Consider the following 16637-nt stretch of genomic DNA (forward strand, 5'->3'; position numbering starts at 1 on the left):
CCCAGCATCACCTGACCCCATAAACACACCAGCCAGCTCTACGGTGCGGCAAGTCTTCCTCTAACACACACCTCTGTTGTAGTCGCCGCTCCTCTACCTACAGCACACCGCAACACACACTTAAAGCTGTTATCATCCTCAACATAGAGGCGCCTCCCTACAGCTGTACTGGCACAGTCCCCGGGAGGACGAGCCCTTCACCTCACCGGGAGGACGAGCCCTTCACCTCACCGGGAGGACGAGCCCTTCACCTCACCCCAGGAGGACGAGCCCTTCACCTCACCGGGAGGACGAGCCCTTCACCTCACCCCAGGAGGACGAGCCCTTCACCTCACCCCAGGAGGACGAGCCCTTCACCTCACCGGGAGGACGAGCCCTTCACCCACACTGCCCCAACTCTCAAGAAGTCATGCCCTATGTGCTCGTGGGACGAACGCACCACTTTTATGGCCAGAGGTCAGTCTTCTAGTGCTTTAACCCTTATATTATCAGCCCGTGGTAATGGAACTGATTGCTTCCACCACCTCGCTCACCTTAATATAATAATTCACTTCAATAATTCCTTGCCTGAAACGCTATGCGTACTAGTGGCTTTAGGTATTGTATGTACTAGCTCTATCTATAAATCCAACATTATGTTTGTAACTAATCCTCTATGTATGTACTTTTACCTGAATAAACATTTGATTTGATTTGTCAGGGGACAGGTAGCCACTTTATACATACAGTAGACGTTAGGTTCAAATCGAGGCCCCCCCCCCCCCCAGGGTTGAACTACTGACCCCCCACAATACAACCCCACAACATCCTAACTCCTGGGTACCTATTTACTGCTAAGTGAATAGGGGTATTCGGTGGTAGGAAATGCTCCTAACAAATTGTGTTCTAGTTGCCCGGGATTCAAACCTAGAATTCTCGATTGTGATTCAAGAACGAACTCGCCTGTACTACTGGGATCATTTTACTTGAATTTACCTAACAGCCACCATCTCTCTAGTGACCTCGGCAAGGACAGGAATCCAGCAGCTTCTCAAAGGTCCCTCCATTTGTCCTGATGAATTTATCGAGCTAGATATTAAATTGCAGTAAAGTTTTGGCATTTATGGCTTTAGCAGGTAGGCAGTTCCAAGGGTTAATAATCCTGTGGGTGAAGACACAAACCCTGTTCTCAGTCCTACATGTGGCTTGTTGAGCTTGAAACCATTGCTCCTTGGTTGTATTACATCTTGCCACGGTTGCCGGAACAACCGTGGACATCTTCAAGAGAAAACTGGACTGTTTTCTAAGAGAAGTGCCGGACCAACCGAGCTGTGGTGGGTATGTGGGCCTGCGGGCCACTCCAAGCAACAGCCTGGTGGACCAAACTCTCACAAGTTTGGCCTGGCTTCGGGCCGGGCTTGCGGAGTAGAACTCCCAGAACCTCATCAAGCAGGTATCAAGCAGGTATCTGACCTGAAGAAATTGAAGTTTGTCAATGAGACATTGACAAAGACATACACACCCAGAGTATGAAGTTTCCTGGCGGTCCTTTTATTATTTCTTGTCCCTTCATACGTTCTCTTCTATTTGGATCTTATGCCGAATACTGTCTTCTTGTATCGTGTGGTGCTGGCGGAGCTGCCTTAGCTTGCACTCAGGGTGGATGTTACTTCTGCTCCATTCCGCATGCTGTCTTGTGTGTTGTTTCACCTCCAGCCTGCTCATGCGCTGCCTGAGCTGTCCTGCTCGTTGGACCGGGTGCTCTCTTTTTCTTTCTTCTCCTCGGCTCTTTTTGTGTTTGCATTTTACCTCTGAGGGTCAAGTTGGGGAGCTTTATGCTCTTCTCTGGCACAGGGATTTCTGCTCTTTTTGGTTCTGATGGTAGGTTTATTCTTTTGCAGCTGTCTCTTCCTTCTCTGGCAAAGACTGAGACTGCTGCTTTCTGGACGGGTCCTTGAGTTGTTGATATTTGGTTGGTTTGGCCGGAGGTGCATCATGTGTTGTGGCTCTTATCCATTACCTGCGCACCACGGCCTTAATGGCTGGGGACGCGCTTTGGGATGGCCTGGATTCTCTTCTTCCCTGGAACAGGGAAGAAGGAAAACTACTTGTTCCCTGGAACAGGGAAGAAAGGAAATCAGGTTCTGTTTTTGTTTTTTTAAACAGGTTCTTCGTCCCCGTTTTAATTTGAAAATTAAACCCTTGCTCATGTATCATTCCGAAAATCCAAGGATTTTCAAAAAATATAATGTGCAGAAAAGCCAAATGTATGTGATGTTGGAGGGCTAATAGTAAGGCATGGGTGACAGGGCAATATTTTACCGATTCGATGAATGAAGTGGTTTGCCCTTCCATCTAAAAATATCTGCAGGAGAAAAGTTTGCCACTCAAGGCTGTGCTTCTCCTCGACAATACTCGTGCTCATCCTCCAGGCTTTGAGGATGCTTTGTTGGATAAATTTAGTTTTGTTACAATAAAGTTTCTTCCCCCTAACACCACTTCTCCAATTCAGCCTATGGACCAGAAAATCATTTACAATTTTAAGGAACTTTATCAAAGGGCACTTTTCCGTAAATGTTTCAAAGTGACTGATTCCACAAACCTGACCCTCAAAGAGTTCTGGAAAAAAACATTTTAACATTTGTAGTGCTTTTAAACTCATTGACAAAACCTGGCAAGAAGTAACTCAAAGAACCATAATCTCTGGCTGGAGAAAATTGTGGCCAGTTCCAGAAAATGAGAAAATGAGTTCTAGAACGAGACTTTGAGGGGTTTGAGCCTGAACTTGAAGTGCCTACTGTTGAGGAAATTGTTTCTCTGGACCGCAAATTGGACTTGGAGTTGGATGGTGCTGATGTGGAGGAGTTGGTGGAGGAACAACGAAGAACTGACCACCGAAGAACTCCAAGCCCTTCACAAGGAGCAGCAACAAGAGGCAGCTGAGGAAATGTCTTCAGGGGAGGAGGAGACAGTACAGAATGTCCCTTCCTTAACAATTAAGAAGTGGTGTAGACTATTGGAAGAAATACAAATGTTTGTTGAAACGACTCGCCCAGGGCAAGCTGGAGTAGGCTGTTGCCTTAACGTCTTTAATGACACTGATGCCTCACTACAGACAAGTGTTACAATGTAGGGAAAAACAAGTCTCTATGGAAAGATTTTTAGTCAGAAAAACAAGCAGTGAATCACAACCGGGTCCTAGTGGTATGCAGGCAAAACATAGGGAAGAGAGTACCCCAGAGAAGTCATCACTGCCTAATGTTATAATGGAAGGGGCTCCCCTTCCAAACACTAGCACCTCTCCTCCTCCCTCCCTCCTCACCGTCTTCCTCACTTGTACATACTATACTACAGTACTAAATATTTGGATGAATTAGGTGTGAAATTTATTTTGAAGTAAATATTTTTGAGTGTGGAACGGATTAGTTAAATTTACATTATTTCTTATGGGAAAATTTGTTTTGGGTTGCAAACCGTCTTTGGGTACGGATTAAATTTGTAAGCTGAGGTACCACTGTATAAACATTTTATTATTGGTGCACACTCACAGGAAATGCTTGGCCGACCTTGGGGTATGTGGCAGGTCACTCGCTGGCGCAGCTGCTGTTGTTGTTTTAGATTTAGCTACTCGGAACGAAATGTCCATGTAGCACGGGCTATGGTGAGCCCATAAGCTGGCGCAGCGACAGTGTTAATTAATCTATGTTTTTCAAGATGAAGACTGTACACCTCGCTCACAACCTCTAGGGTAGTTAAAGGAAAAACAGATATTTACTTATTTGCTTACTCCTTCACTCTGTTCTACTCCAGTTATCTTCTATAAGTGTATTTTCAATCTTACTCTAAACTTTATATTTACTCTTCTCTAATTCTTTACTTCTTTTCCAAATGTCAAAATTATCTTCATCAAATAAGAAGATAATATTACTCGTAAATGGTACTGTATTACTGAACTGAATATGTTTTTTGAGGATTTAATACAATAATGATGTCAACAAGCACAAACATCAAATATCTATAAAAAAATATGTTTAAATTTGGGATCTTGGATAAAAGTAACATTAATTCCATTTAGTAATGATGTTTTCTTTTCATCTTGGTTTGCACAAGTGGAGCTTTGTGAGGCTGTCTTTGTACAATATTGTAAAATGTTACAGATTATGGGAGATTGTTGGTCGTCTGAAGGACTTGGGCGCAGGGAGGATGGTAGTGAGGAGTCGTTTTGAGAGGTACCCTGAGCCAACCTTCTACCGTATTGTTAGTGCTCAACCAGATATGGACACTGGCCGACCTCATATGGATGAAGTATGTATTGCACTGTGTTGTCTTCACTGGGCATTTGGTATTCTAGTTTTTATCTACAATTTAATGTATTCTGTGCATATTTTACATGCTTATTCTATAAAATCTATCTATATATCTATGAAAGACAGCGTCTGTCTGTCTGAGATTACAGGCCAGACGCTATGGGCTAACCTCATTGTAAATGTAAAGTTAATGTCCCAGTAAAGTCATTGTAAATGACTTTACTGGGAGTCAGATTGTTTTGACTCGGATTGTTAAATTGACCATAATTATAGGGAATTTATCTTTTGATATACAGTGGCACCTCGACTTACGAGAATTTCGAGTTACGATGTAAATTTCATCGAAAAATGCGACTCGACATACGATGGTGTCGTTGATTAACGATTTTTGTTGGTTCACGTTCAGGTCAACCAAGCGCGTGGTTCCCGGTCACGCGGCTGACCTGCCTCAGTTTACTTCAGCTACCTGCTTAGTGACGATCGCGCCTGTAAGAAATTCCGCTTATGTGGTGATTTTCTGTGGGGAGCCCCTACGGCTCCCTGGAGCTTATCAGACTAATGTATGTTATGTTAGACCGGGACATTAGCTATGGAGTTCAGACCTACCAGGGACCAGCGCCAGAACCTGGCCCCTTCAGAGAGGTTTCAGGGAGCAATGGCCTTGGAAAACCCCATTATGTTTCGGGGTTTTCCTTGTCTGCCATCGACCGGGGTCAGGCACCCAAAAAGGTAGGCATAACAAAACACACCCCACATGGTAAAATACTACAACAAAAAACCGAACAGAGAGGTAGAAACTCCCTACAATCCCAAGGAAACAATCAAACAATCAATTTACTTCCGCACTGGTCGTCCACGCAGCCCTCCCCTCCCTGGGAGGGGGAGGGGGGCCCCGGACCTCACCGCGCCAGCTGCCTTCAGTTCGTAAGCTAGTGTCAACCGGGATAGACGCTTCTCTGGCCTCAAATTCCTGGGCGGTGTTTGCCTTGTGTGGCATTCTCTGCTATCTTTGTGTGGTGTGTGGTGGCCAGGAGTACCTCATCAGTGCTGGGGCTGCATGCGCTTAGGGGCTTCCTTCCCTAGGTGCCCTGTGAGTACTGCCCCTGCGTGTCAAGCTTATCTTCCCTGGGGCGTTCGGAAACCGCTCTCGTAGGGGTTCTTGCTGCTCGGCTTTTGCCTCGCCCTTGGGGCCAGCTGGGGCTTGGGGTCCTTGTTTGGCCTTGGGTAGGGAGTGGTGTTGTGCTGGTTAGGGCGTCAAGGTGTTGCACGTCCTGCCACCTAAGCGTCGACCAGTTCCTGTTGCCTCTGGAGACGGTGTACTTTTACGGGGTTTTTCTTTTTTGTTTTTGTTTGCCTGGTGGAGGTTCTGCCTCGTGGGTCTATAGTTCCCCTGATGTTGTTTTGGTGGCCCTCTGTTAGGCCCCCTTGCTTGTACACGTCCCAGGGGATTTTCAGTGTTATCATCTACCCTTGTTTGGGTTTCTTAACCGGTTAGCAACACCTTGCCCGGGCTTCCCATAGTTGTTACCCTACGGGCCCTGGAAACCCCTGTCGGGGCTCGGGTCCCATGGATGCATCTCCTAAGTTCCAGCCTGCCTTGTGTGGGTTTGAAGGTTGCAGTGTGCCCTTGTCTCAGGGTGACAGTCACCTGTTTTGCCTCCGTCATGCTGCCTATTGGGTCAACGACACCTTTGACCCGGAGTCTTGCGAGTCATGTTCTCTGCTTGTGCTCCAGTTTTACTCTGAGGATGTTCCTGTTAGGGTACAGGCAGCATCAGTGTTGTATGTTAGGTTTAGGTTATTGCAACGCTCTAGGTTGGTTCCCACCCGGATGCCCCGAGGCTGCCCCGTTTTGGTTTTAGGGACCCTGACCTGGGGGCATTAGTCGCTTTGGCTCCAGCCGCGCCTCCTGGTCCTTTCCCTGTGGTTCTTCCTGCAGCTCCCCCCCCCCCCCCCCCTTGTGTCTGGTTCCAAAACGTCTGAGGGTTTCGGCCTCGGCACAGGGTTTAGTTGGTAATGAGACTCGGGCTGCCACGGGGGCTGCCCCATCCGGGTCGGGGACAGAGGCATTTGAGCCCATTCCTCCTGCCGAGGCTTCTGGGTCCCACCAGCAGACCCCCTTCTTGTCTGCCTTTCCCTTGGACTCTGCCTTTTCTTCAGGGGTAGAGGGTTTGGAGGACAGCTCTGCCCTGGGTCCCGACGTGGGGGATCCTGGGGCTGGGGAGGAGTCAACCTGGGGCCTTGGGCCCTCTGTGACCCTGCTTGGGTGCTTTTGCCTTCCTCGCAGGGTTTATTGTTGCAGGGGGAGGGATTTTCTTACCCCCCTTTGCTGTATGAGTATGATTTGGGTTCGGCTCCTCCCCGGGTTCGGTTCCGGGCACCTTTGGGTACCTCGGATCCATCTTTCCAGAGGTTTTCTACTTCCCGTATCTCCGCGAAAGTGGCTCGGGAAGCTCTTGCTGCATACCTATTGCGAAACTCGGGTTATGCCTCTGCAATGGATCCGTTCGCGTTTGAGTTCGGTTCTTCTTCCCGTTTTTGGGTGCGTTTGGAGGTTCCGGAGTCTTCCTGGCTGGCAGACTGCCCTTTCTTTTCGTTGGGGACGTGGCATGGGTTCTGTCGGACCTGCACACTTGATTGGCGGGAAACTGCTACTTTTATGCAGGTTTACCTGGGGGGGCGAGTTTGAGTATTTTATTGCGTGCTTGTTCACTCCCGTGCTTTCTCAGGGATGTTGGCCTTTTCCAGCTTCACGTGCAAGTTCCTCAGCTTTTGGCTTCGTTGGTTGTGCTCGCCCTCTTTTTGGAATCCGCTTGGGCCCTGGCTCTTAGGTTTTCGTCTCCATTTTGTCCGTTGCTGTTTGCAGAGACTGTGGTCACTCATTTTCTGCACGCAGCTCTGTCCATTTGTCATCCTATGGCGGACGTGTTGATTCTTCGAAGCGGTTGTTCTCGGCAGTTTCGGAGGGATTGTGCCAGGGTTCCGAGTTCCGCTGGTCGAGGTGGACCATTGGTGCCAGTTTCTGAGCCGTTGTTCCCTTCGGGGCCAGTGTCGTCTGGTCAGCGCGGTGATCGCCCTGTTCACCGGTTGGGTTCTCGTAAGGGACGTTGGCCCTTTCGCGGTTCGTCCCGTTGACGGGGCGATGGGGCGGAGGCTCACTCTGTTTGCTCACGCTTGGTCCCACGATTTGTGGGCCTTTTCGGTTGTGTCATCCGGCCTGCGGTGGCGTTGGGTGACTCGTCCTCCTTTGGGGGGTTCAGGGCTAACAGGCCATGTTTCTTCTTCTGCACTTCGTCAAGTCGTCTTGGAGTGGGTGCGCTTGGGCGTGGTCGAAATGACTACGTCCCTCAGGTGGGTTTCCCGTGGGTTTCCAGTACCGAAACGGGACTGTGCGGATCTGAGGTTCATTCTGGACTTGTCCCGTCTGAATCCCTGGATTCCTTGCCCCTCCTTTCGGATGACTACTCTGTCTTAGGTCCGGCTTCTGTTGGAGCCGGGTGCCTGGATGGTGTCTCTGGACCTCAAGAACGCCTATTGGCACGTTCCTATTCATCTGGGGTTCAGGGACTGGTTAGGTTTCATGGTGGGCATCAGGCTTACCGTTTTCGATGCCTACCTTTTGGCTTGAATCTGGCACCTCGCGTTTTCACGCGTCTGACTCGGGTTGTGGTGACCCGTCTGCGTCTTCTAGGGATTCGGGGTTTGGCCTACCTCAACGACTGGCTGGTGTGGGCTCCCAGTCGGTCAGTTTGTCTGCTTGCCAGGAATATGGTTCTTTCCCAGCTTGCCAAGTTCGGGTTCCTGGTAAACCGGAGGAAGTACCATCTGGTTCCGTGCCAGGTTCGGACCTGGCTGGGTCTTGTTTGGGATTCTCGGAGCACTTCCTTGTCTCTCCCTCCAGAGGCGTTGTTGCGGCTGTGGGGCCGCCGTCAGCTGTTTCTGAGGGGGTCCCGGGTCAATCGGCGGTTCATCGAGCAGTTGTGCGGGAGTCTGAACTTCGCCGTGCTAGTCTACCCGCCTGGTCGGGTTTGGCTTCGGTATCTGTTTTGGTTCCTTCGGGGATGTCCCTTCCGCCTCTCTCGCGATCGTTGGGTTCGTCCTCCGGGGGCCTTGTGTCGGTTGCTGCGTCACCAGCTTCCTCTTCGGGGTTTTCGGGGTTTCGGTGCCTTGGGGTCTTTCCGAGCCCTCACTCGATGTGTTCGCAGACGCGTTGTCTCTCGGCTGGGGCTTTGTGACCAGTGCTCACCAGGCAGGCCAGGGACGGTGAGGTCCGTCCTTCCGTTGGGCTCACAGCATGGTTCGGGAGTTCGCGGCAGTCTGGTTCGCGCTTCGAAGGGTTCGGGTCGCTCGATGATCGACCATTCGCCTTCATTCGGACTGTTCTCCAGTGGTTCATTGCCTGAACCGCGGGGGTTCTCTCCGGTTCTTGGCTCTTTGGAGTTGGTCTCTTAGAGTGGTTCGTCTGCTGTATTCTCGGGGTTTGGCTCTCCGTGCGGTTTATGTCTGAGTGTCCAACGTTCTGGCGGACGGTCTGTCACGCTTCCATCCTCTGTCCACGGAGTGGACGGTCGACGACGACTCGTTTTGTTGGGTCTGCCAGACGTATGATCTCCCAGATGTGGACCTCTTCACGTCAGCATGGTCTCGGCGTCTCCCAATCTATGTGACGCCCTTCCCTGACTGCAAGGCGTTCGCGGTGGATGCCTTTCGGCAGGACTGAGCGAGGTGGGGTTACCTGTACCACTTCCCCCCCAGTCCAGCTGTTGCTTCGGGTTCTGGTTCGGTTGGAGACATTCCCAGGGAGAGTAGTCCTTGTGGCCCCTTGGTGGCTGGCCCAGCCTTGGTTTCCGATGCTATTGGCTCGGTGCCCGAACCCGGAATGTTTCCCGCGGCTCCGCCTCTTTCAGGAGGTCGGCCCGGTCCAGTACAGGGCTGGTTCGAACTTCTCCTCTGCTCTTCGCGTCTGGTCTTTTTGACACGGGTGTATCACCATTTCCATAGTGATCAGGTGGCTTCGTTGATGGTGTCCCACCTGAGAGCTTCGTCTCGGCGACAGTATGAAGTTTCCTGGCGTTCTTTTCGCCATTTTCTGGCTCTTCGTAGGTTGTCTTTTCTTTCGAACCGGGTTGTTTTGTCCTTTCTTGGCTTTTTCAGGACCGTCATTTGATGCCTAATACTGTCGCCTCGTATCGTGCGGCGCTGGCGGAGCCGCTCAAGCTAGCGTTCGGGGTGGACGTCACATCCGCCCCGTTTCATAAGCTTTCCCGTGCTATGTTTCACCTCCGGCCTGCTTATGTGCCTCCTGAGCTGTCCTGGTCCTTGGACAGGGTGCTCTCATATCTTTCCCATGACAGTTGCTTAATTCCTATTTACTGCTGGAGGAACAGAGCCATCAGGTGAAAGGAAACATGCTCAAGCAAATAGGTCTTCTGCAGTTTCCTTTATTATTATATTTTTAGATTCATACCTTTTGTATTTTCAGCTTTAAACTGCATCTGTCAATCATTTATCATTTATATATTTTGAAAGCCTACCTAGATCATCTTGAAGTGATTTTAAGTCATCTGAATTTATTTCCCATCCCATTTTTATATAGACAGCAATTTTTCAAATGCTGCTCTTCAGTCCTGTGACTGAATCATTGATATACTGCAAACAAACAGGTTCCATGACAGATCCCTGGCACACTCTACTACAACAATTTTCCACATTAATTTAACCTTCTGTATGCTAACCCCAAGGAGGCGTAAAAGGCGAAAAGCCGAGGAGCCATTCCCAGGGTTACCATCAGAGTAGAAACGATAACTTCTTCAGACCAGAGGCTAGTTGCAGTCATTCTCCGCTATGAGTATTTTGTTTACCATCAGTGAAGGTTCTGTCCCCAGTAAGCAAAGGTCCAATGCAGTACTAGAGGTAGTTTTGATACAGTATCAATTTTGTGTAAGGTAGTTGGGTTTCTTTAATTTTTACTAATAATTAATTAGATGAGTTATTTATTCTTATTAAAATGTTATTGAATATTATTATCCCATTTGCTTACAGGATAACATGAGAGGGAAAATATTGGTGGAGAAAGTATTCCGTGGAAAGTATTGTGGAGTGGTGGACATTTCCAAAGCCGCATATAAGACAGACTTCCGCTTGATACATAAACATGACGAAGCCAAGTATTTGCAGGCACAGGAAAAAGTTACTCATGCTGAGCAAAAAATTTTACCTAATACCTTGGAAATGCCACCTCTTCTTAAGGTTAGTAAGACATGGCAGTCAAAGCTCGAGGTACAAATTGTAAAATCACTTGTAAATATAAGCAGTGATTGATCTTAATAGATTTTAATTACATTTTTCTTGTTCCCATTACCTTCATTATCAGTATTATCACTATTCAGCTTTTAAATAAGGAGGAGTTACAAATAGGATGTAAATGTTGAGTCAAACCATATGACAGCAGGGAATGATCAGTGTCTCGTGATGTTGAACATAAACACTGCATGGAAAATAAATAAGTAAGTAAATATACAGTATATATATATATATTATATTATATATGTGTGAGAAAGCTGCATGAACGCACAAGCCATATATCACTAAGAACTCTTTGACCCAGCCAGGATTCGAACCCATGCCGTCCAGGATCACTTATAAACGTACACAGTACCAGGACCACCGCACTAATGATCGTCTATATATATTTATATTATATATATATATATATATATATATATATATATATATATATATATATATATATATATATATATATATATATATATATATATATATATATATATATATATATATATATATATATATTATATAATGCAATTGATATATATTGTAGTTAGAAAAAACATTGTATTCAGTATAAAATGTATTTGTATGTTAATATTTTGGAGGGTGGGGAACGGATTAATTCAAATCCCTTTATTTCTTATGGGAAAAATTGCTTCGACTTACAATATTTCGACTTACGATCCGTCTCTGGGAACGGATTAGCATCGTAAGTCGAGGCCCCATTGTACTACTAACTTTTTTTTTCACACCACACACACATTCTTATCCCAAGTTCTTTCCCAAGAGGCAGACAAGAGGAGCTCCAGGATATTTCAACAATCCTAAGTATTGTAGTACAGGATGATGATAGTGAGTGGTGTCCCAGAGAACATAAAGGTATAGTGCTTTTGAAAAATAGGTTAGATAACAGGAATGTGCTCAGGGAAGTGAAAAATTGGATGAGAAAAAGTTGCCCTAGTGTTTCCAGTGCAGAGAAGAACATTCAAGATGGCCGCCGGCAAGAGGAAATACTAAACAGAGCTTGATTTTGCTGGATTCAATGAAGAAAGCATTGATATAACCAGTCTATACAACAAGTTGGTAAAATTAGATACTACAGTGAACTCTCATGTAGAAATAATTAGTAAATTGCAAGAAAGTAATGACCATTTAAGGGGGCGTTATTCACAAAATATGCAAAAAATGAAAACTCGTTCAATTTCAATCCAACTTTTTTGACAAGTTGTATATGAAAAGGGTTTCATTTGGTCCAAGTCTCAGCATCGTAGCATAAATAGGAAGGGTGAAAAAAAATATTGAATTATGTGTCAAAAATGGTCAAAAAAGATTATCAAACAAAAATGTCAACTGAAATCATGTCTATGACTCTCAGCTATCACAATAGCATATATTAAAAACAAATTATAATTAGTTTTATTAACAAAAAATTTAGTTAAAAAAAAAAAGTTAAATTTTACTCTTTTTTTTTTTTTTTTTTTTTTAATTTTATCTCTCTCTTTTGTTTATAGGGCGATTTGCATGAAACTTATACACCTGACTGCACGTATGCCTATCTGTAAGGGTGCCAATGTTGGAGGAAATTGGTTGATGACAACTTCAGCCACAGAGGGCAACACCTTAGACTTTATTTTTTACTTACTTGAAAGTTTATGTTACTTGAAAATGACTATCTCTTTCATTTTTTATGCAATTTACATGAAACTTACACATTATATATAAATTTTATGTCTCTAAAATCGTTAGCAAGCATTTTTATCTTGAGTTCTTTATTGACTTTATAATAGCAATAAACATGATATATTTGCATAATTTTGTGGGGGAACTTAGACTATTTGTATTAGGAAAACTAAAGACGTTTTGGAAAATCTTTTGCAAGGGATCCTTTATTATATGTTAATGTGTCAGAAAAGTGTCATAGAATGATTATATCTGAAAGGTGTGGTTGCAAATTTACACTTGAAAATGTGTAAAATTCGTTGAAAAAAAATAAAAAAAATTAAAAATCTCCCTTACTATTTAGGCTACAGTACTGAAACTTGGAACAATTGTAGCCCTTTTCATATACAACTAGTCAAAAATAATGGTTGACACTAAACAACAACTTTATGATACCCGAATAACGCCCCCTTAAATAGCAAAGTTGTATGTCTTGAGGGTTTAGTGAAAGACTTGTGCAAGGATAAGAATTAATTGGAAATAAATTGCAAAGCCATGGAAGAAGAAAATAAACTCTTAAAAATAGCTTTGGAAGAAGTTAAAGTAAATTTAAACATAAATGACTACAATAGGTTAGGTAAGGAAATTCAACAGGAGAAACAGCTTTTGTCAGCACAGATGGAGGAAGTTACACAGGGAATAGAACAGTGCAAGAAAGATATGCAACTCACCTATGCACAAGTGGCCAAGGAGAAGGAAAAAATTGAAGCAGCAGTAAAGGAAGTCAAACACTGCAGCAAACAAGATAAAACAAACATTAGGCTGGAAGTGAGAAAAGAATTGGCATCTAACCCAAAGGTGGTGCAAAACACAGTTGATCGGAGTAAGTCCCTGATAATTTTTGGCTGCAAAGAAAAGGAGATAACATCTAGGTCAGAAGAGCTGTAGAAGAAGCAAAAGTAGTAGATAAAATTGTTAGCCTCATGGAAGGTCTTACAACCATAGAGAATGTGTGCGACTACAGGAGAATAGGCAGATATGTAAAAGGGAAAGATCGACCTTTGAGAATCACCCTAAAAGGTGCCAAACAGATGGAAGAAGTACTAAGGAATGCTAGAAAATTACAAAGTGATGAGGATGGGAAAGTGTGGTCGTTAAGATGAGATCTTTCAAAAGAAGACGGGGAGAAGCTGAAACTGAACCTCACCGAGGCAAAACGTTTAAATGAGAGCAGGAATGAAGAAGAAATCAATTCTTTTTTCTACAAAGTGATAGGGGTAGGCAGACCAGTAAAGTGGTACATAAAGGCAAACCAACAAAATCATTAGAGAGAGGGGGAGTGAAAAATAAGAAGAGGGAGAACAAGTTCCTGAAGATTGCATACACCAACATAGATGGAATAAGATCGAAGATACTGGAGTTAAGTGATGTAATACAGCTGCAGACACCAGACATTGTTGCACTCACGGAGACAAAACTTGAAGATGTTATTCACGTAGCCCCTTGGTCATATTCCCAAGGGGCTACTCAATTTGGAGACGGGACAGAAAAATTAGGAAAGAATCATTGAATGTAATGAAACTCCAATTACTGGGTGAGCCCCAGAGGCTCCCTGACACCCTCCCTCCCCAGGGCATTGGGGTGGGAGGGTGTCATAATCATACAAACTGAGGGTGGAGCGAGCTGGCTCATCCGGTTTGCCTTCCGCCTCCTCCCCTCCTCTTTTCAAATGAGTGGGGGAGGTATGAGTATGGTATGGGGGAGGTATGAGTATGGTATGGGGGAGGTATGAGTATGGTGTGGGGGAGGTATGAGTATGGTATGGGGGAGGTATGAGTATGGTATGGGGGAGGTATGGCAAAATAGTTTGTGCTAGTTTCACTAAATTTTTGTGGTTTTTCATTTTTGGTGGAGTTCTTTTGACAAATTTTGAGGTCTTGTTCTAACCATGCAGTAGTTTTTTTGTTTTTTTTTGTTTTTGCTGACTTTTATGGGAAACATAATTAACTTTACATTTAAAGTATTCCTAGTGCCACCACTCCTTGTGCCTCTCTGAGGGGGCCAAGCTCTGGCTTGTCATTCCAGATATGCTAATAAGAACTCCGCGAGTGACAGCACCTAGTAGTACGACACTGAACCAGTGTAATAGCTTCAGGTCAGTTTCACCCAGAAATTGGTGTTTAATTACATTCATTGGTAGTTTTATGTGTCTCCTTAACCAGCAAAGATAGAGAGGTAATATTTGATACAGAGGACACTTTAGACAAGGACTAATGTCTAAGTAGTTTTAATTGTTATATAAGGAACATATGAACTGTACATTGTCACACCATATATAACTGCAAACTTTTCAACTTTCAGATTGTAGCAGAAAGGGAAGGCCATGCATCTAATGTCCTCCAACTTCGGTTGAGTAATAATGGCAGAGCTCGCCTTGCTCAAGATGGAGAGGAACCCACTGTTAAGTTATCACTTGGGTTAGGGACACCACTTAGCCCACAGCTGTATGAAGGCGTGTTATAAGAATTTGTTTCCGGACCGAAATATTATCTAAGGCTGAACAGTAATTTAGTTGCATTTGAAGTAACTTGTACAGCAAATACCTTATTTTCATTTTTTGTTTCAGTATATATTATTATAACTCGATGAGTCATGTGTCGCAATGGCCTACATTGTCAGCTCACAACCCAGTGTCCAAGATTAAATTCCTGCCGTTGCACAGAGATAGTTGAGAACGTTTCCTTTTACCTGATGTCTCTGTTGATGTAACAATAAATAGGTACCTCGGAGCTAAGCAAGAGTTGTGGGTTGTATCCTGGGAAAGGTCAATAGTTGGCTTAAGAGGACACTGATAAGCCTACCACACTTCCAGTCCCTGACAGCAGGAAACAGTTATACTGTATATACTACACCTGGAATTCTTAGCTAATTATTTATTGAAATTTTTTATTGTTATGACTATAATTTATAATTCTTTGGAAGTTACTTTAAAGTTTGTTTTCACTTGATGTCATTGTAAAATATTAAGTCATAAATTATATTGTGGCAGAAGTAATTCTCTTAATCCCAAAGGTGAGGGATATTGATAAGTAATTTCCTAATGTTGCTATTATGAAAGTACTGTAATTTGAGATTATGCTGCTCTCGTACCAAGGTCACAAAGATGATCTTCCCTGTGAATCCATAAGCAGCTTGCATCTAACAAATTATCTGTTGTGAAAAATAAGGCTTTAAGTATACAATCAACTACCGGCCTTATCAGTTCAACTTTCTGTGGCAGTGTCAGACTGCCCTGCTGGCCCATTAATGGGCTGGTGTCAAGCTGCCCTGCTGGCCCATTAATGGGGTGTTGTCAAGCTGCCCTGCTGGCCCATTAATGGGCTGGTGTCAAGCTGCCCTGCTGGCCCATTAATGGGCTGGTGTCAAGCTGACCTGCTGGCCCATTAATGGGCTGGTGTCAAGCTGACCTGCTGGCCCATTAATGGGCTGGTGTCACACTGACCTGCTGGCCCATTAATGGGGTGTTGTCAAGCTGCCCTGCTGTCCCATTAATGGGCTGGTGTCAAGCTGCCCTGCTGGCCCATTAATGGGCTGGTGTCAAGCTGCCCTGCTGACCCATTAATGGGCTGGTGTCAAGCTGACCTGCTGGCCCATTAATGGGCTGGTGTCAAGCTGACCCTGTTGGCCCATTAATGGGGTGTTGTCAAGCTGCCCTGCTGGCCCATTAATGAGGTGTTGTCAAGCTGCCCTGCTGGCCCATTAATGGGCTGGTGTCACACTGACCCTGCTGGCCCATTAATGGGCTGGTGTCAAGCTGCCCTGCTGGCCCATTAATGGGGTGTTGTCAAGCTGCCCTGCTGGCCCATTAATGGGGGTGCTGTCAAGCTGCCCTGCTGGCCCATTAATGGGGTGTTGTCAAGCTGCCCTGCTGGCCCATTAATAGGGTGTTGTCAAGCTGCCCTTCTGGCCCATTAATGGGGTGTTGTCAAGCTGACCTGCTGGCCCATTAGTGGGGTGTTGTCAAGCTGCCCTGCTGGCCCATTAATGGGGTGTTGTCAACCTAACCCTGCTGGCCCATTAATGGGGTGTTGTCAACCTAACCCTGCTGGCCCATTAAGGCAATGTCATGTTGTCCCTGCAGGGTGGGGAGAGGGAGGTGTCAAGCTGCCCCTCTCCCCGTGCTGGCATATTAATGGGGCAATGTCAAGCCACTCCTGCTGGGTCATTAATGGGGCAATGTCTAGCCACCCCTGCTGGGTCATTAATGGGGAGGTGTCAAGCTGGGCTGGGGAGGCCAATACTGGTAATTTGGTACCTGGTTGCTACTAGTAACCAAAGAAGGAAGGAACATTATGAGGAACACTTGCCACAGAGTGGAGTCGGAAGCGGGCTACAGAGTGG

The 16637-nt window shown here is 45.5% G+C and overlaps 1 protein-coding gene across 1 annotated transcript; it reads left to right on the top strand.

The window, feature by feature from the left end:
* The first annotated feature begins 319 nt into the window (after positions 1–319).
* mRpS34 (mitochondrial ribosomal protein S34) lies at positions 320–15287 on the top strand. Its single transcript, XM_045764210.2, has 4 exons — positions 320–456; positions 4137–4284; positions 10329–10535; positions 14598–15287. The coding sequence occupies exons 1-4, from the start codon at positions 410–412 to the stop codon at positions 14757–14759; spliced, it is 564 nt and encodes a 187-aa protein (XP_045620166.1). The 5' UTR covers positions 320–409; the 3' UTR covers positions 14760–15287.
* Positions 15288–16637: the final 1350 nt, after the last annotated feature.

This window comes from Procambarus clarkii, chromosome 75, assembly GCF_040958095.1.
Source record: "Procambarus clarkii isolate CNS0578487 chromosome 75, FALCON_Pclarkii_2.0, whole genome shotgun sequence".
Taxonomy (NCBI): domain Eukaryota; kingdom Metazoa; phylum Arthropoda; class Malacostraca; order Decapoda; family Cambaridae; genus Procambarus; species Procambarus clarkii.

Bases quoted from the DNA above. Each gene is read 5' to 3' on its own strand.
- mRpS34 (XM_045764210.2), top strand. From the start codon at position 410: ATGCCCTATGTGCTCGTGGGACGAACGCACCACTTTTATGGCCAGAG. The intron at 457-4,136 runs GTCAGTCTTCTA...AAAATGTTACAG, and splicing joins CACCACTTTTATGGCCAGAG to ATTATGGGAGATTGTTGGTC. The intron at 4,285-10,328 runs GTATGTATTGCA...ATTTGCTTACAG, and splicing joins GCCGACCTCATATGGATGAA to GATAACATGAGAGGGAAAAT.